Source organism: Narcine bancroftii, chromosome 1 (genome assembly GCF_036971445.1).
Source record: "Narcine bancroftii isolate sNarBan1 chromosome 1, sNarBan1.hap1, whole genome shotgun sequence".
In the NCBI taxonomy this organism is placed as follows: Eukaryota; Metazoa; Chordata; class Chondrichthyes; order Torpediniformes; family Narcinidae; genus Narcine; species Narcine bancroftii.
In genome coordinates, this window is record NC_091469.1 from 141,592,196 (window position 1) to 141,620,145 (window position 27,950).

At 43.7% G+C, this 27,950-nt stretch overlaps 2 protein-coding genes across 2 annotated transcripts in view; one reads left to right on the plus strand and one right to left on the minus strand.

Moving 5' to 3' along the window:
* Nucleotides 1-558: 558 nt before the first annotated feature.
* Nucleotides 559-27,846, minus strand: spcs3 (signal peptidase complex subunit 3). Its single transcript, XM_069940864.1, has 5 exons — nucleotides 27,584-27,846; nucleotides 11,616-11,691; nucleotides 11,240-11,314; nucleotides 6,703-6,818; nucleotides 559-2,129 (listed from the first exon to the last, which is right to left on the minus strand). The coding sequence occupies exons 1-5, from the start codon at nucleotides 27,724-27,726 to the stop codon at nucleotides 1,991-1,993; spliced, it is 549 nt and encodes a 182-aa protein (XP_069796965.1). The 5' UTR covers nucleotides 27,727-27,846; the 3' UTR covers nucleotides 559-1,990.
* asb5b (ankyrin repeat and SOCS box containing 5b) overlaps nucleotides 27,591-27,950 on the plus strand; it is a 155,870-nt gene continuing 155,510 nt past the window's right edge. The window contains exon 1 of the mRNA XM_069940810.1: nucleotides 27,591-27,934. The gene's annotated coding sequence lies outside the window, so the exon portion shown is untranslated. The remainder of the gene's footprint in view (nucleotides 27,935-27,950) is intronic.

The following is a 27,950-nucleotide window of genomic DNA, read 5'->3' on the forward strand; positions in this document are numbered from 1 at the left end:
TCTTCACAGGAAGGACCATGAACCTTTGGAATCCTCTACTTGAAGTCTGTGGAAACTAAATGGCTCAATATATTCAAATGGAACAAAATGTTGAATATTGAAAGAATTGAGGGATTATGAACAGGATTAAATGCAGGAAACTGGCATGGAGGTAAAAGATCAGTCATGATTTTATTGAATAGCATTCATGATGGCCGAGTGAACTGCTCCTTTTCTCTTACTCATCAACCTTACAGGTAATAAATAATCTGCAACAAAAAAATATATATCGAGTGAACCAAGTTTAAACTTTCCAGCTGCAGGTAGTGGGATATTAAGTTCAGGTTTCTGGATTAGTAGCCCAGAAGCAACAGTCTCAGATACAAGAGTTGCTGAGTACAAGTAAATACATACAGTTCAGGTGGCCAGTCAGGCTCAGGTTATGATAAATCATCTTGGCTGAGCAGTGGTCTGGTACAAATCTGGTTTCTTTATAAATTCAAGGGCGAGGGGTAGGCAAAGATGAGTAATGTAGGAGGCAGCAAGAAAATAAAGAGCACAATTGTTTAACTGCTCGTGGACAAAATAAAAATAAAACCTTTTATTCAAATATTGGGTTTGTTGTTTTTGTTTCGTGAAGCACAGACTTTAAAATCTTTTCAATTTCTGGGTTTCTGATATTAATACTCTGCCAACCATTAAAAGATTATACCACAAAAAGGATTTAATATATTGAGATTCCACCATGAATATGTATAATTGCTGTATTTCTTGTTGCAATTCACAGTAGTTACACAGTATAAAAGCCAATGTGCTGCCAGATACAAGCAATGCCCAGACACTCCAAACATCAGACTCCCAGACACTCCAGTAAACTCATATGAATACTCATCCCTCAAAATATTTTGTCTTTAACGTAGAGCAAAGAATAAAAAAAAATCCCGAGAGAAAACAAGTCTATTTACACTTGAGGAACAGGATTCAAATTTTGTTTGCAGAAAATAAAATCTCTACCTAGCAATTAATCAGACATCTTGCAATGATCGTAAAGAACATCATGATTAAGGCTTTAGAAGTTAACCGATGTGGTGCTGACCCCATAGAAATATACTCAACAATCCCTACCTCACACTATAAGCCTCTATTTTTCTTGCATCCACGTGCCTGTCTTAGTCTTTTAAATTTCCATATTGTATCAGCCTTCAGCACCTATCTCTATGTTAAAAAAAACATATCTCTAACATCTCCCATAAACTTTACTCTCATCACCTTAGACAGATTTCTTCTGATATTTGCTACCATTGCCCTGGGGAGAAAAGAAAAGGTGCTAGCTCCCCACCCGATGTCCTATGTTGGAGGGGTAATGATCAGTAGCATAATTAATAAGGGGGCTGTCATTTTCTTCAAGGATACAAATCAAGTCTTTTAGTATAGGGACTTTTAAAATTTTGTTTATGGTTAGGAAAACCTTAAAAGCACTCAAGACTAGGCTTTGCCTTTCACGGTGCACCTGAACAGTCACAGCTGGCAATGTTGGAATGCAAGAGTAAATGATTTCCAAAAGACTAAATAGATGGAAGTTATGGCAGAAAGAGTACATTGCTAATATATTGTGTCCAATGAGACAATGGAGAACTGTGATCAACATTTGAAGGAAACAAAGGAATGTTTTTTTGGAAATTCAGTATCATACTCATTAATAGCCATGTGTTTATTACCATTTCACATTATGTGTGCAGAAATAGAGCTTTTTCTACTCGTCCCAAGCAAATACAATTCAACACATCATAGAATGGGATCAAATCTGAACTTAAAAAAACATACAATGCAAAATTTCTTGTGTGCCTGTTACAAAAAAATACAAAACAGTCACCCATTTTTATTTTCATTGGGGGGAGGGGGGGGGTCAGATTTTTCACCCCAGCCACGCAGACATGATACTTGGATATAAAAATACGTTCTCAATTTTATGGGCTTCAAATTACAACAGTAAAAGGTACAAAGAAAAGATTCAAAAGTTCAAGTTCTTTGACATCTCATACGAGTCTGGAAACACAGCTGAGTAGTGCCCCGAGCCCATTATGAGAGGTAGAATCCCAGCATTTGGAACCACATTCCAGGACAAAGTCAAAGTGATGTTTTCATTACCCCTGTCAACAGAAAACATTGCAATGTATTAGTTTTAATGGCAAATGCGACAATTTACATGAAAACGCCCTATGACAAAGGTATGTACCAAAGTAAAACATAAAAGTCTACAGACACCATGGTTGAAGTGAAAGCAATACTGGAGAAACTCAGCTGGTCAAACGGTGCACTTTATGTAGCAAAGATAAGGATATATAACCAACATTTCAACTTTAAGCCCTTCATCAAGATACAAGGCACGTGCCAAGTCCTGTTTGCCTTGAATACTTTTGCTCATCAATCAACACTGATTGATAACCCTTTGATTTTACAATTTTTGCATTCAAGTGCCCTCACAATTTTAACCTACCCTCCTCCATTTTACTTGATGAAAGGTCAGGCCCGAAATGTTGGTTGTATATCTCTGATTCCCATGGATGCTGCGGGACCTGCTGAGTCTCTCCACCAATTTTGTGTATTTACTACAATCATATCATCTCCAGACTTTTTTGTTTCACTCCATTTTATGTCCCACATGTCCACGTTCCAGGCTCTCTTTATGACAGTAATGGTCACCCTGCTGTCCCCAAGTGCTGCCACTTTGTCCCTCATCTCTCCCCACCTACCTTAAAGCCTCTCTTCACCCAGCTTTGGTCAACTGCCCCACGGTCATGTGCCTCAAATGCTATCAAAGTTATGCTGTGAAGCACCCAATGTTCTACTATATAAATTGGAGTTAATAAAACAAATGTAAAAAATGCTCACTTTCAAAAATAGTCAACAAAAGAAGTGTTCAATTCGAGAAGCATACTGAAGGCAGGATATCTGTGTCATTGCTAGATATTGCTAAAAATCCCTTGCAGCACTGGCAAGTTATAATGCTAATAATTTTAGAATGTCAGGGTAAAATGTACAGATTACACAACATTCTCAATAGTTCACTATTTACCAGAATTTAGGGGCCACTGTGATTTAATGCACACTACAGACACCACATATGGAACATGTATTCCAACATGTCGAAAGTTAGCTGAAAGAAAATTAATAAGTGGGATGAGGAGTTCAATGGCTTCAAAAAAGTTAACTAATTGGTGGAGCTGTGTGAAGGATTGCTTCCAATAAGCTAAACATTGACATCTAGAGGTTCTTGATGGTAGTGTATCTATCAATTTCTGTTTATTCTACACTGACTACAAGTTCACTTCCCAGCAAATGCACTGTAACACATACAAGGTTGCTCTATCTTTATGGTAAAATAATTTGCTTCCCTGTGTCATTACACAAGAAACATAGCGTAACAAATAGGACAGGAGTCTGCCATATACCCCATTGAGCCTACTCCACCATTCAATAAGATCATTTGTGATCTAGCTGTGGATTCAGCTCCACTTAGGAGTTAAATACTGGGATTGGTGAAACAAATTGTCTGTATTTTCTGTTCAGGACGGCATGGTTAGCGCAACGCTGTTGCAGCGCCAGCAATTGAAACTGGGGTTCAAATTCCGTGCTGTCCATAAGGAGCTTGTATGTTCTCCCAGTGTCTGTGTGGGATTTCCCCGGGGGGGGGGGGGGGGGGGGGTTTCCCACCTTTCAAAACATACTGATTTGGTAGGTCAACTGGATGACAGAGGATTGTGGGCCTCAGGGCCTGTTAATGTTCTATACCCGAATTTAAAAAGTAAAAAAAAAAATTTAAAAGACCTTCGTCCCATTTATAGACCATGAGAGGAAAATCAAATTGTATCCTTGAATAATTCTGGTTAGAAATAACCAACTCAACACAGACCAATAGACATCAACCACAAATTACATTGTATACTTTCCAGTAGATTTCACATGAATTTCTCACAGCTTTAAGTGACAGAGAGACCTTTTCCCATCAAGTCTATGGGTCTTTCGTAGCCTTTCAATCAATCCCATTATTTCCCTGCAACCTATTTTCTGCTCATCATCTTTCCGATTCTCCTACCGACAGTGGAGGCAACTTACAGTAGCCAATTCCGGACCACTGGAGCTGTGCTGAAACAACAACTCTAACTGCTGGGTCACTAACCATCTAGAAATCCTCAGTTTACCAGAGATCATTAAATTATGAACTATTAAAATGGTAACAATCTCAACCCCATATGAAACATGGCAGAAAAACATGCCTGATAGTCAAATTATTTTACTTTTAAACCTGAAGCACATGAATCATCTGGAAAAAAAAACAAAGACGTTTGTAAGTGGAAAACACAATGCCTTTCTTTGGAAAATTTGCTGAAGGGTGAATTTTAACTAGTGCATTTTCCCCCAAATTTATCAACCTCTTCTCTCGGCCTCAAGTTTCTTTCAAAAGTGACAAAAGTTTTATTTTCCAGGATTTACTTCTTACTACCACCTGGATTCAACAAGAGGGAAAATCAGGCTACACTGCTTACCTTTCAACCCAGCTACAGTAATGAACAGATCACATGAAACTGGGGCTGGAAATTTCACTGCCAAATTCAGTAATGCACAGCAAATAATAAAAATTGCTAATCACAACAAATCATTAAACATTCAAACCTCCTAAATGGTACTATAACAATGCTTTTTTTAAAAAAAAATGTAATATTCTCAGTATTTATCAAAAAGACTGGTTTCACAACTAAATCTTATTGCAAATTAATGACGATGTATAAATGACCAATCAAGTGGTAGGGCTTTTGTGGTTCACTTTGCCTTCATTACAAAAACCCACCTTTAAGAAGAGGAAAAACGAGCACAAATAAGATTATGCAAGGACAAATACCGTATTTTTATTAATATAGCATGTGTTATAGGTATATTTTATAAAACAGGCACTCTCCCGCATGTTATATGTGTATGCTATATGAGAATATTTTATACATGTTGAAATAACGGTGTGGGAAAGTTGAACTGGCAATTTATAGCGGCCATGGGAATATAATAGCGGCACTGAAAGAATGCGCACAATTTGTAGCAGCCATGGGAAAGGTGCTGGAAATTTATAGCGAGCATTGGAATATAATAATGAACATGAGAATATAATAGCGGCAATGAAAGAACATGCACAATTTATAGTGGGCGTGGGAAATTTTGATCTTGGGAATATCTCTTTGTACACCATGGTATTCCTATAAACTGTACCTTCTGGCTAGGGCACTGCACCTTACCAATATTAAATGCCCAGACCCATCCCGGAGGGAGGAGATAAACATATCAAGTGCTTCTGATTTGAGACGTTAGAATTAAAATCCTGCTCCTCAACTCTGAAGCCTGTCTTCGATCTATTTAAATGATTCCTCTCCAAAGCTTGTTAATGTGTTGCAGCAGGGATATCATCAGTATAAAGGGCAAATACTGGTATGTGCTTTCTCATTTAAACGCAAATTGCTTCTGCGTGTCAGAATTTAGAATACTGCAAGTGCGCGTTACATGCGAGTGAAAATATGGTAGTTAGGAGCACAAGGACCTGAGCAAAAAAAAAGAAATTGCGAGTTCAAGTCTCTCTCTGAGACGGAGGCATAAACTCTAGGTCATGGCACAGTAAGTGCTGTGATATCCGTATTTCAATGGTGAATCACTTCTCTATCAACAGAATGGCCAGCACAGTTAGTGCAGCAAAAAAAAATGCTAGAGAAACTCAGAGGGTCAAACAGTGCACTTTATCTTTCTTCTTCTTTGGTTTGGCTTCGCGGACGAAGATTTATGGAGGGGGTAAATGTCCTCGTCAGCTGCAGGCTCGTTTGTGGCTGACAAGTCTGATGCGTGACAGGCAGACACGGTTGCAGCGGTTGCAAGGGAAAATTGGTGGGTTGGGGTTGGGTGTTGGGTTTTTCCTCCTTTGTCTTTTGTCAGTGAGGTGGGCTCTGCGGTCTTCTTCAAAGGAGGTTGCTGCCCGCCGAACTGTGAGGCGCCAAGATGCACGGTTTGAGGCGAGATCAGCCCACTGGCGGTGGTCAATGTGGCAGGCACCAAGAGATTTCTTTAGGCAGTCCTTGTACCTTTTCTTTGGTGCACCTCTGTCACGGTGGCCAGTGGAGAGCTCGCCATATAACACGATCTTGGGAAGGCGATGGTCCTCCATTCTGGAGACGTGACCCACCCAGCGCAGTGCACTTTATATCGCAAAGATAACTATACATAACCAATGTTTTGGGCTTGAGTCCCTTCATCAAGGTTAGTGTAGTGGTGAGTGCAACGTTATTACAGTGCCAGTAATCAGGACTGGGGTTCAAATCCCATGCTGTCGGTAAGGAGTATGTACATTTTCCCATGTTTGCGAGGGTTTCCTCCAGGTGCCCCGGTTTCCTCCCACCCTTCAAAACATTCCGGGGGTTGTAGGTCAATTGGGCGGCATGGCCTGAAGCCAAAAATGACCTTTTACCGTGCTGTATGAACAAGTTTAAAAATAAAAAAATGCATCTTTAATTATTTCTAATCTCACTTCTACTACTTCAATTAGAAATTATTCACATCACATCTACTAGTTAATATTCACACAATGTGGACAGAATTCAAACATTCATATTTGTTTAACCTGTAAGTTTAGAGGAAAAGTGTTTCTTTAATGCAAAGCGCTCAGTTGATAAACTTGCATAAATTGTTTACCTCAGGCCGTTTCCATCATCAATGAAGAAATATTTTGACTTCATATCTTTCAGATTCAACTTTGTTTGGTCTCCACGAAGTACAATCTTGTCCCAGAGAACAACCTGGTTCAATGCCTACATTTAAAAAATAACATAAATGAAGAAATCCATGAAAACCAGATCACACTAAATAATAACAGGGCCTTGTTGCTGGGAATATGGAAGAATTGCTGTGAACTGTATATCACTGTTCAGTCAATAGTTCTAATAAAGAGTTAACAGTTGATATGGTTCACTTACATGCTTCCCTCAAGAGGGGAGTGACCCTGAGTGTTTCTATCTTATGAAGAGTTTTACCAGACTATCCGTCTATCCACATGTGGATACTTGGTCGTAATTAGCTACAAATCTGCTACAGTGAATGTGTGCAATTCTTTTATACCCCCTCAAGTAAAAAAAAAGTGAAATCGGGATTTTGTTAACCAATTTAACTTGTTTTATCATTATTGAATTTCAGATGACACAAGGATCATACAGTGCATCCCAACACTTAGAGAATTCCGAAAAGGAAAGTTGCTGTCCTCTGACCACTCATTCTAAATGACTGCAGCCAACAAAATGACAGGAGAGATTCATAAAAGGTTTCTCAGATGTTGGGAAAGCCAAAGTTTTCATCTTCAGAACCTGTCCGTTCCCCACCATGAAATCTATTTCTGTGCCAATTAGATGCATTCTTGATTAGGCAGGGAATCAAGGGTTATGGGAAAGAATGGGGTTAAAAACAGTTTGTGAATCAATTATGATGGAATGGCGTGACAATCTTGATGGACTGAATGGCCAATTCCACTCCAATGTCTTATGGTCTCGTCTGAAAATGTGCCAGGGAAACTGCATGACTTCAGTGTAAAGTTTGATGCAGGTGCGTATCACATCACAAATTCCAACCCATCTCCAAATCTGTCAATTTATGCTCTGCAAAGTTGACAACCTTACCTCAATTCATCTACCACTCACAGTGCCCTCTTTAATGTTGTGAGAAAGACATTGTTTTTCTTTATTTGCTCCTGTGTTTCACAGTTTTAAATTTGTAATTAAACAATTCACATGTAATTAAAGTGCACATTCCAGATTTTATTTGGTTTGACTATGTAGAAATTACAGCCCTTTTTATACATTGTCCACTCATTTGAGGGCACCATAATATTTGGGAATATAAGTATATTAAAATAGTCATATTTAGCACCTCGATGCATACCCCTTACATGCAATGACTGCTTGAAGTCCATGATTCATAGACATCACCAGGTGCTGAGTACCTTCTTTGGTGATGCTCTGCCAAGTCTGTAACACAGCCATCTTCAGTTCCTGCTTGTTTCGGAGGCCATGGCCAATGACTTCAGAAGGATCGGTAGTGAAACCAACGACAGAACAAAATAAAATAATCGACAAGTCATTTCAAGTATGATATGCTTCCTCCAGATCTCTATTAACTTGATCATCGTCGATATCAATATCAATCAACTGCTGAGATTTCTTCTCTCACCCTCCATTCTTCCTCTTCTGAACGGGAACAGACTGTTGAGAAAAGCTTTCTTGACTTTTCATCTGTTTATTATCCGGTAGAAAATTAGCAAATGTAAGAGCTTCGGCGTCGTCATTAAAGAACTGAGATTGAAAGTCTCCATAAAAAACTTTTAAGTACAGCAGGGTATCAAAAAGCAAATTTGTATCCTTTCTTCCACAAAACAGCTTTGGCAGAATTAAATTCTTTACTGTTTTAATAACAAATTATTCTTAACTACCAAGGGGCTTTGATCACTTCTCGCATTTTGAACTGCAACGCTTAAAATCAATTCTCTATCTTAATAGCGTAGACATCTAATCAGGATAGAATGTGGAGCTTGACCTGGAAGAGGTTTCCTTATCGCTCTATGAGCTCTATCCAATTCCAAACCATTCAGAAAATATTATTTCCCCAAATCTTCAGGAATCTACTTCTGAAAAAATTGAATCAGATCCTGGCATTCAAAATCTTATGGAAGACCAACAATTTTAATGTTATTCCTTTGAATTTGATTCTCCAACACATCAATTTTCTTCAATAAATCATTTCTCTGAATTTCCCAACCAGTGAATGACTCCTCCATCTGACCCATCTTTTATTTACATTGTTTCACATCCTTACAGTGAAGAAAATCTTTCTCAATCTTCTTAAATTTATCTTGTACCTTATCCACCATTTTCACACACTTTGTCACATCCAACTTAATAGATGATATCTCCCCCTTCATATCAGATGAAAAACCTTGACCCATCGGAGTTGCCAAATTTTCTCTGTTTAAATATATCAACTTGACTTGGTGGGTCTGAATAATGAGGGCCAGATTTAAACTTTGTTGAAACCTGTTTAGTTATGGGCCTACCTTTATATACAAGTCTCTTCCTCCTCCATACCTGGATAATTTCTTTTTCTTCCAGTCCCCCTCCAGTGTTGCCTTCTTCCTCCTCCATTGATGCAGATGACATTTCAGCCCGAATGCAGGCTTGGATCCCCCTTCCCGTCAGCCCAGCATCGCTGGGCCGAGAGAAGTCGGTCCTCCCGCATCTCAGGCCGAACTCAATATAACGCGCATGCGCGAAGTTTCGTGCATGCACAGTTGCTCCTCGTAATCTGGAGGAGGACATCTTCGGGCACCGGTGCCCTCTTCCACAACTCTGCGTGAAGTCAGCGCCGGAGTCAAGTGGGTCTTTCCCAGGTACTGCCGTTGTGGTCTTGGGTGAGCAGGAATGGACTCCGCAAGCTCCACTTTAAAGGTAAGCCCAATTCTTCTGTACTTGATAGCTGTTTAGAAGTCATTTTTTTAACTGCTTGTACTTTTATTTTCTTCATAGTTGCTTTCAGAATATATCAATATATCCAATATTTTTGAAAAAGTTACAAAATCTTTAAAAATAGGGTTTTTAATAGTTCTGCTGGGGAGGCGTTTTTCCACATCTTCTCCCTACGCCATCATACCTTGCCCCCGCCCCGGTCTCCTCCAAATCCAACAAAATTTTGTGTGCCTGTACGCATCTCCTCTCGCAATCCAAAACAAGAAAAAAAAATAAAAGCAGTAATACAAAATAGTATGTATACAGATTGATACCTACATATGAATTGTTTGAATACAAATTTAGAAAAATAAAGGAAAACAAATGTCTTTGTCCCAAGCATTATAGTGGGCTTTGTACATCTTTTAATGCATTCCACTAGACTTTCTCGGTAGTAAAATTAAGGAAATTAAAAATACTGCTACCCAGATCAGAACTAAGTCCCATTATTTATGCTTCTTAATGTTTGTTGATTCTGATTAAGCAAAGCCTCAATGTAAAAATTCTGCTGAAATTCCGAGCCCCACAAATAGATTTCAGATTTATTGCCAGAGTACATACATGACATCAAATACAACCTTAAGATTCCTTTTCCCTGCAGGGATGGCAGAATTACCACTAATTGGTAGTGCAAAAAAAAACTGTACATAGTGTAAACATGTAACAAACAAAAGAACTGTAAACAGATAATGAATGTAAACAAAAGTGACTGTGCAATACAGAGAGAACAAAAAGAAAATCAATAAAGTGTACAAGTAAGAGTCCTTAAAGGAGTCTCTGATTAAGTTTGTCGTTATGGAGTCTCTACTTCGGAATTTCCTTCCTCAATCTCTACCTTTCCAACTCCATTTCCCTCTTCTGAAAGCCTTTTAAAACACACTGATAGGTTTTGTTTGTTTGCAATATCAAGTAGTTCATGTGAGATTTTGAATCAATCACTCTGTTAAAGGCATTAGAAACAAAGAAAACCAAGTCTTCCTGGCTTTAGACCAAAGTGGGTAATTAAATGTCTGATATTTTCTCCCCTAACTAATTTTGAGGTGCATTTTTATGGCCATTTTTAAGTCTTCAATGAAGATGCAGTCAGATTTTTTTTTTTCCTTTTAACAATGCTAATCGTTGAATCGATATGTTCAATGTGAAGAGATTAAAGAGCTGAAAACAAATCAAATAAAATGAACAATATAGCCTACAGGCTTCTGTTTATAATATACACACCTTAAAAAAATGAAACTTTCCCTACCTTATAACCCTCTATTTTTCTTTCATCCATGTGCCCGTCGCCCGTCTAAGAATCTCTTAAATGCCCCTACTGTTTCAGCCTCTACCATCACGTGGCAAGGCATTCTGCACAAAAAAAAAGTCCTGATGTCTCCCCTGAACTTTGCCCCCCTTCACTTTGTGGTATTTGCTACTCCTGCCCTAGGAAAAAGGTGCTAGCTGTCTACTTTATCTATTCCTCTCAGAATTTTGGAGACCTCTATTAAGTAACCCCTCATCCTTCTTCTCTCCAAAGAGAAAAGTCCTAGCTCATAAGACTTATTTTCCAAACCAGGCAAGATCCTGGTAAATATCTTCTGCACCCTCTCCATAGCTTCCATATTCTTCCTATAATGAGGTGATAGGGATCTAAAGTTCATTAAAACATTCAAGGGCACATTATTGTACAAAGAGAATATACTTACATTGTGTCTTGATTTGTACTCCGCTGATAAATAAAGGAACAACTGCTTGACGTTCCAGTCAAAGATAGGACTCAAATGTAGAAAGCAGTTAAGAAATTTGAACAAGGTCATAAAACAATAGCAAATTGCTACCAGTTTAGCCAATTGTTCACACTTCGTACCAATTAATGGATCCAAAAGAGACATCAAATCAGAAGCATTCTTAATTCTGTACTTCCAATTCCTAGAAAATCCATAGTAAACTTACAGAAGCAACCATCTGTGTCATTGTAATAACAGATGTAAATATTTGAGAGAACTGGATGATATTAAAGATGATCAAGAAAACAACAAAATTGAGATTTTGTGCTGCATTTTGTTGGTATATTGAAAGGATATCAGCAGACAAATCAAATGTGATCAATCCCAAGTCACTTCTTTCTCTGGGTGCAGTGAAATCTTCTATATTTTTCCTGCAATAAAAAAAATGTATGAGTAGATACTCCTTAAAGCACATAATATTTAATATGTATAACTTGGTGATACCATGATCAAGTCAAAAGGTTGTGGCATTAAAACCCATTACGGCTGTTACTCTTGTCCCAATATTAACACGGACCACTCACTACTTTCCCAAACGTGTTTCCAGACTATCCCAAAGCTTAGAGTCATTAATGGCAACAAAATCTCAAAAAACCACAATGGATGAGCCAGAACAAAAATTTTCCAGCATAAATCTTCTCTCTGGAAAACTTATCATGTATTATTGAGACACATTAAAGAACTATGTTTTGCACGCTATCAAGGCAAGTTAACTCATGCAGCAAGTAGTGCAGTAGTGATAAATAAGTGTAAAACTTGAAACTGCAGACACCGTGGTTGAAGTAAAAACAAAGCTGGAGAAACTCAGCAGGTCAAACAGTGTACAGTACTTTATGTAGTAATGGTAAAGATACATAATCAAGTTAAGGATAAGGATAAACAAGTCTAGGGAGAATGTAACAGCATGTCAGGAAATGCAGGGAAGAAGGGAATAGAAAAAGCCAACTCCAACAGTATCTAACTCTTGATAATATCCTGATTGGAGCACAGGCACCTTTTTAATTATGTCATTGTTCAAGAGATACTGCATGCATGACACCTCCACAAAGACAGGTACCACTAACCGTTCTTATCCCCAACATCTTGCTACAGAAACAATGGCAAGAATAGAAATGCTACAGGTACCTAACCTTTTATCCAGAATTCTGAAAACCAGCAACCTCCAAAATCCAGCACTTTTTTCAGTAGACAAAGCTGGGCACCATTTTGGCTGAGCTCCCGTGCCACCCGTTGCCTTCAACCTTCACCTGACAGACGCACTAGTCAAGAACATCTTGCTCTTAATCCATGAGGAAAGATCAATAGACTAGTTTAAATTAAATTTGGCAGGGCAACAGGCCCTTTTGGTCCACAAGTCAGTGCCACCCAATTGACCTACAACTCCAGTACGCTTGAACGGTGGCAGGAAACCAGAGCACCCTGAGTAGACCCACGTTTTTCACAAGAAGAATGTGCAAACTCCTTACAGACAGCGCTGGACCAAATGAGGAGACTCAGACCCAAAACGAACTGTTTCTCTTTCCACAAATGGCACCTAAACTGCTTAGCATTTACAGTATTTTTTGTTTTTTTTCTATATTTAAGTAGACTAGGTTTCTACTCTCTGGAGCTCACAAAAGTGGGTCTGATTGAAATACAAATTTTTTGTGCAACAATCCTTCCCTTGGCTTGGGTGTCTAGAACCAGTCTCACAACCTTAGAAAAGGCCAGTCAATTTAGGAATGAAAAGAGACATTTCTTCATTCAAACAACTGTGGATCTTTGTAACTCTTCGCCAAAGGTGCTGGGGAAATTAACTCACCAACAATATCGAAGCCTGAAATGTAGTTTTCTACTTATTAAAGAAATCAAGGGAATTAGGTCAGGAAAGTGATGCTGGGGTAAAATGACAGCTGCAATGTTAGAGTCGAACAGCATTGAAACAGGACCTTTGGCCCATCACGTCCATACTTAACAATTTTGGCCATCACATCAATCCCTTTGGCCCGCATTATTACCTTATTCTATACCTTGCCCATTTAAGCGCATTTCTAATGCCTTTTATACAGAGGAACTGTATCTGATTCTACCATTTCCTCTGGCAATGCAATAAGAGATATCAACCACAGACTTGCAACTGCAATATTAACAAAAACAAAGTGCCATTGGTTAACTTTAATCAACCAAATTTCCGAGACAGGCTAGGTAAACAAATAACTATGTTTGTTTTAAAAGGCATGACGACAGAGAACGGTTTTTCAATTTTAAGCATGCAAATTAAATAAGTTTGCCTTCCAAACTAAATTATTGACCCACAAGTACAGACTTCAGGCTATAGTTTTATTTTAATTATTTCAGATATCCACTTTACAGATTTAACTTCACATTAAACCTCATCTTCTCGTAATTACTGCAAACCATTTCCAACATTCAGACATCAAAAAAATTATTGTGTTCTTAAATCAGCAATCAATCCACAACATAGCAAAAATATCTGGCAGATGCTACAATATTAGCAAATGTAAGGTTATCTACTTTGGAGGGGAAAAAAAAAGATCAATTATTTAAATAACGAAAGATTGTATCATGCTATTGTGCAGGGGGAACTGGGAGTGCTTTTGCATGAATCACAAAAGGTTGGTTTGCAGGTACAACAGGTAAGGCAAAAGGAACGTGAACCTTCATTGCTAGAGAGAGATACGGGGGACTAGTGATGCAGCAACTAAGTGTTGCGTGCAGATCTGATACTCCTTACTTGAGAAAGGATACAGGTAGACCCCCAATTTACAATGTGGTTCGGTTCCAGCATTCTCATTGTAAGTTGAAATTATAATTTCGAAACCGGGGCGTCGGGAGCTCGGATGCATGCGTGACCACGGCATTAGGAGCTTGGATGCATGGGCAGTTGGGGCTTCAAGAGCTCGGATGTGTGGGTGGCTGGGGCGTTGCAAGGGCGAATAAACATCGGAACTTGAATCAAAAGTAGAGATTCTGACCATCGTAACCTCGAAATATCATAAGTCTGAACATTGTAAGTTGGGGAGGTCTATCTTAGTTGAGGAGGTACATCAGGTTGATTCCGGAAATTAGGATTTCAGCCGATGAAGAGAGGAGGTGAGGAATCTATGGAAATTGTCGCAGACGGCTGTACTCGCTGGAATTCAGTAGAATGAGAGGGGATCGTATTAAAAACATAAAATGAAAAAATATAGAAAAGAAAGCAGGAGAGAGGTTTCCACAGGTATGTGAGATACATAGGGAAGAGGAGGAGCTACCTTTCCCAGAGTAGACAATCTGTGGAATTATCTACCCAAGGAAGTAATCGAGGCTGCCTCATTAAATATATTTATGATACAGTTGTTTTCTTGAATAGTATGGGAATTAAAGGTTATGGGGGATCAAGCAGGTAAGTAGAGCCAAGTGCACAGCTAGATCTGCCATAATCATATTAAATGTCCAACAGGCTCAATAGGCCAGATGGCCAACTCCTGCTCCTATTTCAAGGAAATGAGTATCAAAAGGTATATTGGCTTACTTCAGTCTCAAAAAGACACTGATGGAAATTGGTACTGCTGTTTACTGCCCATGCTAATCGATTGAAGATTTTACTGAAGATTTTTTTAAAATATCAGTTAATTTGATATTCTTCACAGGTAGTTAAGTTCTTACCCTGGTATTATTTGCATAGCAATCAATTTGTTAATTACTACAATCTATATCCTATTTTATTGGCTGAAAATGACCAGACACCTCTTCTTCAATTTTCTCAATTTGATGATAAGTACACACAAGTAGTTTAATCACACTGAAGTATAGCTATATAGTAGCTATACAGAATTTATTCAGGCCCACATTGTGCTCCAAGCTGGGTGGTGTAATGGAACAGCTGGGTTACACAAATAGTATCTCGTATCTTGGACAATGCTACGTCCCCCTGTAGCACTGACTTATGGGTTTTCCAAAATATATCGCAATATTTTTCCACTAGCTCAAAAGACTTTGAACCACTCAGAGCTGGAATCAAAACAGTATTTGCAAACAGCTGCAACCTTTAAATAAAAGCCAATCAGTGTACTCCCCAAGGCAAACCTGTCCAGTATTTTCAAATGACCTAGAGAACAGACTGTACAACACAAGAAACTCAAAACACTGTTCATCATGGCACCTTCAATTACACGAACAGGCTGGTGATTAAGAGAGTTGAATATGCTGAACATATTCCCTAGATATCCTGAAGAGAACTGGCCAGTCATTCTGTACTCCATAGGGGGGAGAGAGAAGGGGAAGGGGTGGGGAAAGTATACCATGGAAAAACAATGAGGACAGTGTGATGTAATTACATAAATTTGATCAAGAATTTTTAATACTTCCTCACTTCCCAGTTGCGAGGAAGGGACTTCAATCTGAAACATTAACATGGTAGATGTGCCTGATCTGCTGAGTATTTCCCGCATTTTCTGTTTTATAAAGGTCAAGCCAATTAAGTTGGATACAAAAAATGTAAGGAAACAAAAAAAAGCCATTCAGTCCCTCAGAAATGTCATTAGACTATGGATGATTTTGGACCTCAGCACCACTTTCCTGCTCCATATCGTATTTCATACTTTCTCTGATCAAAAGCATAGAAATACTGAAAATAGGTGCAGGCCATTCAGCCCCTCAAGCCTGTTCCACAATTCAAAAACGATCATGGTTCAACATGCACATTGCAAGGCTCAGTGTCCGACAGGATATGAGCTCAGTACCATGTTTCTGCAAAATAAGACCATAAGACAGGAGCAAAATTCGGCCATTCAGCCCAATGAGTCTGCTCCAACATTCAAATCAAGATTGATTTTTTTTCCTCTCAATCTCATTCTCCTGCCTTCTGACCATTAGCTTTGACATCTTTACTAATCAAGAACCTATCAGTCTCAGCTTTAAATCTTGCCAGTGACTTGGCATCCACAATTATCTGTGGAATGAATTCCACACATTCAACACCTTCTGGCTGAAGAAACTTCTCATCTTTGTCTAAAAGGACATCCTTTTATTTAGATTCTCCCACTTCCGAAAACATCTTCTCTGCATCCACTCCACGCCTTTTCAAAATTCAGGAAGTTTCGATGAGATTTCCCCTCATCCATCTAAACCCCGGACCCACCAAATGCTCCTCATGCATTCATTATCATAAATCGGCACATACTTCCTTAGATATGTGACTCAAAACAGCTCCAAATATGGTCTGACCAGCACCATGTAAAGATTTAGCAATACATCTTTGCTTTAGAGGCCATTTGGGTCTTTCAAACCCATACTGCAGTTCCATTCAACCAAGTCATCCCATCCAGACAAGTTCATATTTATTGTCATGACATTGTAGTGAGTGGTGCAGTGAATAAAGCACAGCAAAGGTTGTCTGTGAGCAGAACAGAACTGCTTAATGAAATTCTCGCAAGTTTAAATAATTAGTTAGCGCACTATCACAATCATCTGACCTCTGAAGTCACACACCTTCCAGAGTTCTTTGTGCACCCTGGCCACTGGGAACTCCTGATCCTGCGGGGGCCCGCAACTACAGACGCTGGTTTGATAATGGAGTGCTGCTGTGCAAACTGTACTCAAGTGTAAAATGTACTCAAGAAAAGGACAGATATGTATACGTGTGCAAAGAGAGAATGCAAACAAAGAAAGGAATGTAAAGGACTGTGCAAATACAGAAAAAAATTCAGTAATAAATCATGTGTATTATTTTAATCTGCATAACTTTGTGACAGCCTTCTGGCTTTGAATTCTAAAGATTCACTAATCTGTGGATCAAGAATTTCTCATCTCTGACTTAAAAGCTGTTGCAACTGTGGCCAGAAATGTTAAATGAGGAACCGAACTCCCACTCTTCATTACCCAGAGTAATGAAACGACAGACAGAGGTTTCCCAAAACACCGTGCTCTTTACTTCGATTCTCAAGACATTGACAATTTTACACAAAATGGCATAAACTATTTATACTATTTACACAAGCTTGTGACTTCACAAGCCAATCTCATGAGTCCTTTAGTTAATAGATGGTTCCCATGGCAACACCCACTCCTGGTGACTGTGGGTCACTCTGATTAGGACTCCCTAGCAAAGGCCATCCTCAATTTCAGAATGTGACAAAGGGAAGAGGTCTGCAACTACCTACTGAGGCCAATTAAGAATTATGCAGGTTTCAATATATTACTAATACAGGTCACCACAATACATCAAGAATAATCTGGATAGGGTGTAGAAGTGGTTATTGGGAGTAGAAAATAGTAGCTGTAAAAATATTTTGCAAAGATTATCCCTTTGGAAATAGGAAGCCAAGGGGCGTGTACACACACATGTACATGCATCACTCAAGAGGATATAATGAGGATCTAGAACTCACTGTTTGCAAGGGTAATAGGTGCAAAATTCCTAATCATATTTAACCCTTTGGACTCCATTTCCTGCTTTTCTGGGATTACCAACAAGCGCATACACTCTGTCCCAGTTTTGCGGGACTTGTTTTATACCCAATGACTAGCTGGCTTGTACTGTAAGGTTTACTCATGGAACCAGTCAAGAGTATATATTATGAAAGGTTAAAAATGACCAGAGTCCAAAGGGTTAAATAATATTTATACGAACTGCACATCTGGTATGGGAAAGGTTTAGTTGGAGAGCTCCTTTCTGGCTTACAGACAGGGCAGCCCAAATGATCTTCTGTCATAAAAAAGTTTCTATGTCAACTTTAGTGTGCCAATTCCATTTCCAAAATTATATATTCCTCTGGCAGCTCTGAGCAAGCTTCATTTATTCTTAAATTAAGTGCCTGTTTGTTCCTTTTGCTTGCTGGAACAATGCCAAATCCATTTAAATTCATTTTGCTGTAATGTTTACAGACAGGAGACAGATGAAAAATCACCTTCCATAAGTGAGGGCCTGAATCAAACTCAAGTGTTGGAAATTAAGGTGTTTCCAGGCTTCTGAAGCAGATAGAACAATAACAGGGATAGTTTGAGAACTCAGCATCACAGCCCTATTTTCATTCTACATGTGCCTGAAACAAAAAACTTGCATGAGTCCTGAAATTTACAACTGAACCACTGTTTCACTCTTTCAGAGATTTAAAAAAGTTTTTTAGAGATACAGCATAGTCATTCCAGCCAATGAGTCTGCCCTGCTCCAATACACCCACATGACCAATTAATTCACAAACCATGCAAGTATTTGGAATGAGAGAGGAAACCCCCGTGCACTTGTCGACAGCGCCCAATACAAGCCCTTGTCACTGGTTCTGTAACAGCTTTGCGCTAACCCCTACGCTAATCTTGTCATCCTTTCTACTGATCTTACTATTGATCCTTGAGCAATAGAAGCCTTCTAATTTCACCCTTACAATGAAAGAACTAATCTGTCAATCCTTCACCAGAAGAAACAATTTGTCTGCATTTACCTGTACCATTTTAAAGAACTTGATTGGATCACCCTCAATCTTCTGAACTCCACGAATACAACCAAAGTCATACATGGAGGCTTGGAAAAGAGAAACAGGGCCTTGGACCAACCATGATCATTAACCAGAGTACAAATCAACATTCAGCTAAATTCTCCAGCACTTGGACTGCCACCTCTGTGCCTTGGTGATGATCAGATCAACATGGGCTTAATAAAATCAACAAACACAGACAAACAAGTCCTGATATCCATAGGACATATAGAACAGATGGCAGGATCTGAGAGTATTAAGCATCTTGTAATAGTTCAATGATCTCCAAAAGTGACAGCACCAATAAGCAAGGTACAAAGAAGGCAATGACGATGCTTATCTTTATGATCAAAGCACTGAACGCAAGAATAAGAGGATTTGGTCGGCAGTGGAGAGGGTGAAGAACCTCAAATTCCAGGGTGTCAACATCTCTGGCAATCTCTCCTGGAGCCTCCACGTCGATGCAATCACTAAGTCGGCTCATTCTTTGTGAGGAGCTTAAGGAGGTTCGGTCAGTCACCAAAGACTCTTGCAAATTTCCACAGGAGTACCATGGAGAACATTCTGACTGGATGCATCACTGTCTGGTACGGAGGTGCAAAAGCATCGAGGACATCTACAAGCCATGCCCTCTTCACACTGCTACCACCGTGAAAAATGTACAGGAGGCTGGAGACGAGTACTCAGCAGCACAAGGATGGTTTCTTTCCCTCTGCCACCAGATTCCTGAATGATCAATGAACCACAGTCTCATTTTGTCTTTTCCTTGAGCCATTTTATTGAGAAATGTGGTGTCCAGAAACCTTTGCCTCAGTGGATGCTGGTGTAAAACAACAAATTTCATGACACACTTATGACAACATTGATTCTGGTATCGCTTTGTGAAGCATTGGCTCAACCACGGCCAGTGTAGTAGAGGAAGTAACAGATTGCGCAAATCGGGATTGTACTCGCTGGAGTTTAGAAGATTGAGAGGGGATCTCATAGAGACATATAAAATTCTGGCAGGACTGGACAGAATGGATGCGGAAGGGATGCTTCCAATGGTGGGGGAGTCCAGAACCTGGGGCCATGGTTCGAGGATAATAGGCAAACCATTTAGGACCGAGATGAGAAGGAATTTCTTGACCCAGAGGGTGGTGAATCTGTGGAATTCATTGCCACAGAGGGCAGTAGAGGCAGGTTCATTAAATATATTTAAGAGGGAATTAGATCTATTTCTTCAGTATAAGGGTATTAAAGGTTATGGAGAGAAGGCGGGGACGGGGTACTGAACTTTAAGATCAGCCATGATCTCATTGAATGGCGGAGCAATTGAGCAGAAGGTGGTACAGAGTAGATTTACCAGAATGTTAAATGGGGTGAAGAATTTTCATTCAGGGAAAACTGGACACAGTTTGTTTTACTTGCACTAGAGGGGATTTACAGGGGTATACAAACTTATATGGGGCATCGATAGAGTAGAGAGTTGGAAACTCTTCCTTGTAGCAGAGGTGTTAAAAACGAGAAGGCAACGAGAATATTTCAGAGATAATCAAAAGGGGATTTTTTTTTAAAGTAATGCTGGAAGCAGATAGTCTTATAATACTCAAAGATTGAAGTGAGCACTTGAATAATCAAGATGTGTGTTAAAAATCATACCTGTACTGATATTAGGAAGTTTTCTGCATGTGTAGTTGCAGCAAGTTAGACTTGCTTTGCACCTGTGCACGATACTTGAATGGATGGCATTTTTCAAAGCTCTAGACCAAATACTGGTAAATTGGATTCATGCCATGGGGACTTAATAGTTAGTGAGTCAATGGACTTGATTCTGTGTTAAGTGACTACGATTCTCTTGTTTTCCTTGATTAAGACAGGTTATACTCTTTAAAAAAAAAAGTACCTGTACCTAAATATCTTTTCTTTTGCTATTTTCTCTAACTCTCAGTTTTCCCACTTGCTTTATTTTTCTAACATCATATGGTTATTGATGCAATAATCATGGTACGCATTTCAGGTGGAACAGTACCCACATTAAACAGGTGCACATTTTAAATGTCATGCAATCGTATAAGGCTCAGTATAACCTGATACAGGAGAGAGTTGACATCTGACAAGAGTGTTGAGAAGTACACGGGGGGGGGGTTGGAGGTTAATTGGGCCACATGGGCTCGTGGGCTGGAAAGGCCTGTTACCATGCTGTATGTCTACATTTTTCAAAAATTGTGATAGCAAAGATGAAGTTAAAATATTTGCAGATGTTTGAAAGCAAGGTTGAGTTCAAAACGTATTAGGTGTGAAGGTTAATGGGGTGTGAATTGGATGATATGGACTCATGGGCCAAAATGACCTGTTACCGTGTTGTATGTCTAAGTTTAAAATTTTTAAAAGTGAAAATATGGAGGTACTGAGGAAGCACAAGGAACAGTGGCTGATGAGGAAGGGGGTTGGGACAGAGTCTCCAAACATCTAAATAAACATCTCCCCTCTCATTCCATAGGGACTGTTCGCACCGTGATTCTCTCCGACTACTCATTCCTCCCCACCAATTGTGCACCATTCCCCACCACCTTCCCTTGTGGCCGTAGGAAGTTCCCCACTTGCACCCACCCCTCCTCCCTCACCACCATTCAGGGCCCCAAACAGTCCTTCCTAGTGAAGCAACATTTCGCATGTATTCACGGGAGTTATCTGTTGCGTCCAGTGCTGCCTTTGTGGCCTTCTCAACATCGGGGAGACTGGACGCAGACTGGGAGATTGCTTCGCTGAATGCTTTTGGTATGTCCGCATCAGTGACTAGGTTCTCCTAGTGGCCAAGCATTTCAGGTCTGCATCCCACACCCATACTCATGTTTAATTTTTTAAAAATTAGACATACAGCACTGTAACAGGCCAATTCTGCCGCATGAGTCAGAGCCGTCCAATTTACACCCCATTAACCTACACCCTGATACTTTTTTTTTGAAGGGCGGGAGGAAACCTGAACCCCTGGAGAAAACCCACACAAACACAGAGAGAACGTACAAACTCCTTACAGACAGCGCAGGATTCGAACCCAAGTCTAATCCCTATCGCTAGCGCTGAAAAGGTGTTGATCTAACCTCGAAAACCATGCCTCTCCATGGCCACGTGCATTATCCCACCAAGACCACGCATAAATTGGAGAAACAACACTTGAATTTCCATCTCTGCACTCTCCAACCAGGTGGCATCAACATCGAGAAAACTTCCCGGGTCTCTGCTAGCACTGTTCTCCTTCCCTTCCCCTTTGTTTTTTTTCCTCCAGTTCCCCATCCCTTTCCATTCAGAGCCACCACCCCTCCCTGTTTGCTGGTGTGCCCTCCCTCCCTTATCCACCTATTATCCCCTGCCTTGAGGAGTCTGCTCCTCCCTCTGCCCCTCCCAATTTGTTTGGGCACCTGCGGACATCTTTATCTTTGCTATATAAAATATACTGTTTGACCTGCTGTGTTTCACCAGCATTGTACTTTTATCTCTAAATTAACATGATCATTATGTGAAAACAGTACCAAAACCACAGGAGATTCAAAACAAGTGGGAAGACGGAAGGGAAATCTTAATGCAAGTGAGGAGACAAATTTCAATGTTCTGCATAACATGTTATTTGAAAAGTGTGTGAACAGATCTGGTGGCAAGGACAGTAACAGAAATTAATACTTCAGATGCTATAATGACCAATTAATTGACCAATATCAGCTCTTTTTCTTTGGCTTGGCTTCGCGGACGAAGATTTATGGAGGGGGTAAAAAGTCCACGTCAGCTGCAGGCTCGTTTGTGGCTGACAAGTCCGATGCGGGACAGGCAGACACGATTGCAGCGGTTGCAGGGGAAAATTGGTTGGTTGGGGTTGGGTGTTGGGTTTTTCCTCCTTTGCCTTTTGTCAGTGAGCTATGTTCAAAATAAACAACCAAAGTACTTTCAACAACTCAACCACCTTCTGAAATAAATTTAGAAAGAGCTGCCCTTTTAACAAGTGGAGAGAGTTTACATTTTCAAATAACTTCAAACATTATTCAAACTTTCATTTGTTTCTGGATAACTCTTGATTACAGACACAATACCTTGTTTGCTGAATTAGATTATTTCTATACTCAAAACATTGTATTAAAATTGTATCTTTTAATTATTAAAAAAAGACAAAATAAATCAAGAATGTTATGCCAGGTAGCTATTTATATGTGCGAAAGTATGAAATAGTGAATCAATGAAGTTAGTTTTTCTTTTGGAAAAAAAATCAATAAAACTAAAATATTATGCTGAATGTATCAGAACAGTTAATCTTCATCCAATGCATGTAATAACCTCCATGAGAGTCAGGCAGCAGCTGCAGTGCTGCTGTTGGCTTTGTGCAAACGTGGGCAAAAGTGATTGGCTGGGGCTACAACAAAAATCAAATCACTGTGATCTTTGAAACACAAACTACGAAATAATAGTGTTCAAAAGTGCATTTCTGGTTAAGTTGTTCCTTAAACAAGCGAAGCAAGTGTGGCCTTCCTGTATTCAAAGACCACAGCAAAGGAAGTTAGTGTTGCCGTACGGCATAGAGGGAAGGCAAGAACTTTCAACTCAGTTTTCAAGCCTCTGGCATAACCTTGCATAATTCATGAAACTCCAATCTTTCAATCTAATCTTCACATGGAGTTAACTGCAAATCCAATTCAACATACATAATGCGTCCACGATAAAACAAGTACACATATCCTTCAAGCAAGTATGTCTGATCACTCTATATAATCACAAATAGAGAATTTAATCAAAGGGGCAAAACTTAACAAATCCCGGTCAGAAATTATAGCACGAAGGACTATTAGTGATATAACACTTGGAAAGCAAGAAAATAGGTAAGTGGGTGTTAAAAGGCTGATGGCTCCTTGGGAAGACATAAAACCCCATATTCAGCAGATAAATAATGAAGAGACAATGAACAAGCTCAAGAAAATGGAACATTGGTTGGAGAACAAGCAAGGGCAAGGAAAATAGTCATTCAGTAGGTGAGAAATAATGGCCCCTTTAGGGAAAAGGGAGAAGAAAGGGGTTTAAGGACAAAGTAAACCCAAACAGTAACAGGAGCAGCCTCCACTGGAGACAAACCCAGGCTCTGCTCCAGACTCTGTGACTGACCACCTTGAGCAGACCCTCAACCCACACATTCCAGCTGATCACCCCCACCTCTGTGACTTCTGTCAATTGTTTCCCCTCTATCTCCAGCTGCACCTGCCATTGCTCTGGCGCCTGACTCCCCCCCCCCCCCACCTGCTACCCTACCCACCTCATGACAGCCACAGTTCGCCGCTGTCCCCATGTTCTTCCGCAGTTACCCCCTCCACTGGATTACCAATGATAGCCAGCCTAGGATCTGATCCCAAATATCTCCTCTAGCAGGGTCCTGGTGACCCTATTCCCCCTCCTGATGTTACTTCTTCACAGATCCTGGCTGGCATCTCTTTCTACTCCTTGCCCACGTCCTCATCAGTGGGTCCTTCTTTCTCCCCTTTCTCATTGTCTCTGGAATTACTCCAAATACTGGGCTCTCATTAACAACCCACACTGACAAACCAGCCCTCCCCCTCCCACTGTCTCCCATTATCCCCTTTCACCTCCCCTCACCCACTATGCTCCATCACCCTGAACCTTGACCTCACCACTCCAAACCATGGGTGCCCATGGTTCTGCCCACCCCACCCAATGAGCTCCCATTGTTCTCCCCCCACCAGCTCCCCCCCCACCCAATGAGCTCCCATTGCTCTTGCTCCCCACAAGCCACTGCCGCCCTTCCACCCCCACGAGCCACTGCCGCCCTTCCACCCCCACGAGCCACTGCCGCCCTTCCACCCCCACGAGCCACTGCCGCCCTTCCACCCCCACGAGCCACTGCCGCCCTTCCACCCCCACGAGCCACTGCCGCCCTTCCACCCCCACGAGCCACTGCCGCCCTTCCACCCCCACGAGCCACTGCCGCCCTTCCACCCCCACGAGCCACTGCCGCCCTTCCACCCCCACGAGCCACTGCCGCCCTTCCACCCCCACGAGCCACTGCCGCCCTTCCACCCCCACGAGCCACTGCCGCCCTTCCACCCCCACGAGCCACTGCCGCCCTTCCACCCCCACGAGCCACTGCCGCCCTTCCACCCCCACGAGCCACTGCCGCCCTTCCACCCCCACGAGCCACTGCCGCCCTTCCACCCCCACGAGCCACTGCCGCCCTTCCACCCCCACGAGCCACTGCCGCCCTTCCACCCCCACGAGCCACTGCCGCCCTTCCACCCCCACGAGCCACTGCCGCCCTTCCACCCCCACGAGCCACTGCCGCCCTTCCACCCCCACGAGCCACTGCCGCCCTTCCACCCCCACGAGCCACTGCCGCCCTTCCACCCCCACGAGCCACTGCCGCCCTTCCACCCCCACGAGCCACTGCCGCCCTTCCACCCCCACGAGCCACTGCCGCCCTTCCACCCCCACGAGCCACTGCCGCCCTTCCACCCCCATGAGCCACTGCCGCCCTTCCACCCCCACGAGCCACTGCCGCCCTTCCACCCCCACGAGCCACTGCCGCCCTTCCACCCCCACGAGCCACTGCCGCCCTTCCACCCCCACGAGCCACTGCCGCCCTTCCACCCCCACGAGCCACTGCCGCCCTTCCACCCCCACGAGCCACTGCCGCCCTTCCACCCCCACGAGCCACTGCCGCCCTTCCACCCCCACGAGCCACTGCCGCCCTTCCACCCCCACGAGCCACTGCCGCCCTTCCACCCCCACGAGCCACTGCCGCCCTTCCACCCCCACGAGCCACTGCCGCCCTTCCACCCCCACGAGCCACTGCCGCCCTTCCACCCCCACGAGCCACTGCCGCCCTTCCACCCCCACGAGCCACTGCCGCCCTTCCACCCCCACGAGCCACTGCCGCCCTTCCACCCCCACGAGCCACTGCCGCCCTTCCACCCCCACGAGCCACTGCCGCCCTTCCACCCCCACGAGCCACTGCCGCCCTTCCACCCCCACGAGCCACTGCCGCCCTTCCACCCCCACGAGCCACTGCCGCCCTTCCACCCCCACGAGCCACTGCCGCCCTTCCACCCCCACGAGCCACTGCCGCCCTTCCACCCCCACGAGCCACTGCCGCCCTTCCACCCCCACGAGCCACTGCCGCCCTTCCACCCCCACGAGCCACTGCCGCCCTTCCACCCCCACGAACCACTGTCGCCCTTCCACCCCCACGAGCCACTGCCGCCCTTCCACCCCCACAAGCTACTGCCGCCCTTCACACCCCCACTAGCCCCCTCCGCCTCCCCCTCCCCGCCATTGTCTTTCCCCCTCTCCAAGAGGCCCGATTGTCTTTTCCCCCTCTCCCCGAGCCCCATTGTCTCACCCCTCCCCAAGTCCCCACTGTCTCCCCATCCCTGAGCCCCCATTGTCTCCTCCTCCCCGAGCACGCATTCTTCCCCCTCACCGAGCCCCCATTGTGTTGCCTAGTCCTCACCCCTTTCCCACCCTCCGAGCCCCCATTGCCTCCCCCTTGCCCCCATTGCCTCCCCATTCCCCAAGCACCCATTGTATCCCCCTTGCTCCAATGTCCTCCTCCACAAGACCCCATTGCATCCCCCCTCCCCAGCCCCCATTGTCCCCCTCCTATTGCTTCACCTCTTCAGTCCCCATTGCGCCCCTCCTGAGCCCCAATTGTCCCTCATCACCATTGTCTCCCCCTCTCCCTGAGCCTCCATTGCCCCAGTCCCCATTGCCCCCCTCAACCACCAGCCCGCTCCCCAGCCCCAATTGTCTCCTCAGCCCATTGTCTCCATCCCGAGCCTCCATTGTCTCCCTTTCTCCCTGAGCCACTATTGTGTCTCCTCCCTGAGCCTCAATTGCCCCCTCACCCCCCCCAGCCCCCCTCCCTCAGTCCCCATTGCACCTCCCAGCCCCCATTCTCTCCCCCCCTCCCTGGGTCCCCATTGTCTCCCCCACTTTCCCGGGTCGCCATTGTCTCCCCACCTCCCCGGGTCCCCATTGTCTCCCCACCTCCCCGGGTCCCCTTCTCTCCCCCACTTCCCCGGTTCCCCAATGTTTCCCCCCCTCCCCGGGTCCCCATTGTCTCCCCCCATCCCCGGGTCCCCATTCTCTCCCTCCACCCCCACCATCCCCGGGTCCCCATTCTCTCCCTCCGCCCACCCCCATCCCCGGGTCCCCATTTCTCTCCCTCCACCCCCACCATCCCCGGGTCCCCATTCTCTCCCTCACTCCCCCCCCATCCCCGGGTCCCCATTCTCTCCCTCACTCCCCCCCATCCCCGGGTCCCCATTCTCTCCCTCCCTCCCCCCCCCCATCCCCGGGTCCCCATTCTCTCCCTCCACCCCCCCATCCCCGGGTCCCCATTCTCTCCCTCACTCCCCCCCCCATCCCCGGGTCCCCATTCTCTCCCTCCCCCCCCCCATCCCCGGGTCCCCATTCTCTCCCTCCCCCCCCATCCCCGGGTCCCCATTCTCTCCCCCCCCCCCCATCCCCGGGTCCCCATTCTCTCCCTCCCCCCCCATCCCCGGGTCCCCATTCTCTCCCTCCCCCCCCATCCCCGGGACCCCATTCTCTCCCTCCCCCCCCCCCCCAACCCCGGGTCCCCATTCTTTCCCTCCCCCCCCCCCAACCCCGGGTCCCCATTCTTTCCCTCCCCCCCCCCCCCAACCCCGGGTCCCCATTCTTTCCCTCCCCCCCCCCAACCCCGGGTCCCCATTGTCTTCCCTGAGCCCCCTGCCCTCAGTCCCTATTACCTCCCCCCCACCACCCCAGCCACCCCCCCCCCTTCCCCCGACCGACTCACAGCACGATTTTGGAGACGTGGATGCGCACCGGGACGCTGCGCTCCTTGAAGGCGGTGGTGAGGAAGCAGCCGAGCGTCAGCACCGCCATCACACTCAGGGAGAAGGCGAACAGCGAGTTGGCCCGCGACAGTGCTGTGTTCATGGCGAGCGAGCAGGAGGACCAGTCGCGGGCCGCACTCACCAAGCGCCTCGATGCCGGGGGAAGGGAGAGCGGGCAGAACCACACGTCCTCCAGGTCCTTCGGCGCGCTCCGCCGGAAACGGGGGCCGCATCCTGGGTTCCGGCCCGGCTCGGGCGGGGCTGGGGTGGAGGGGCTGTGGGAGAGGACAAGGGCGGCTGCCTTCGGAGAGGTGTGTCTGAGAGAGG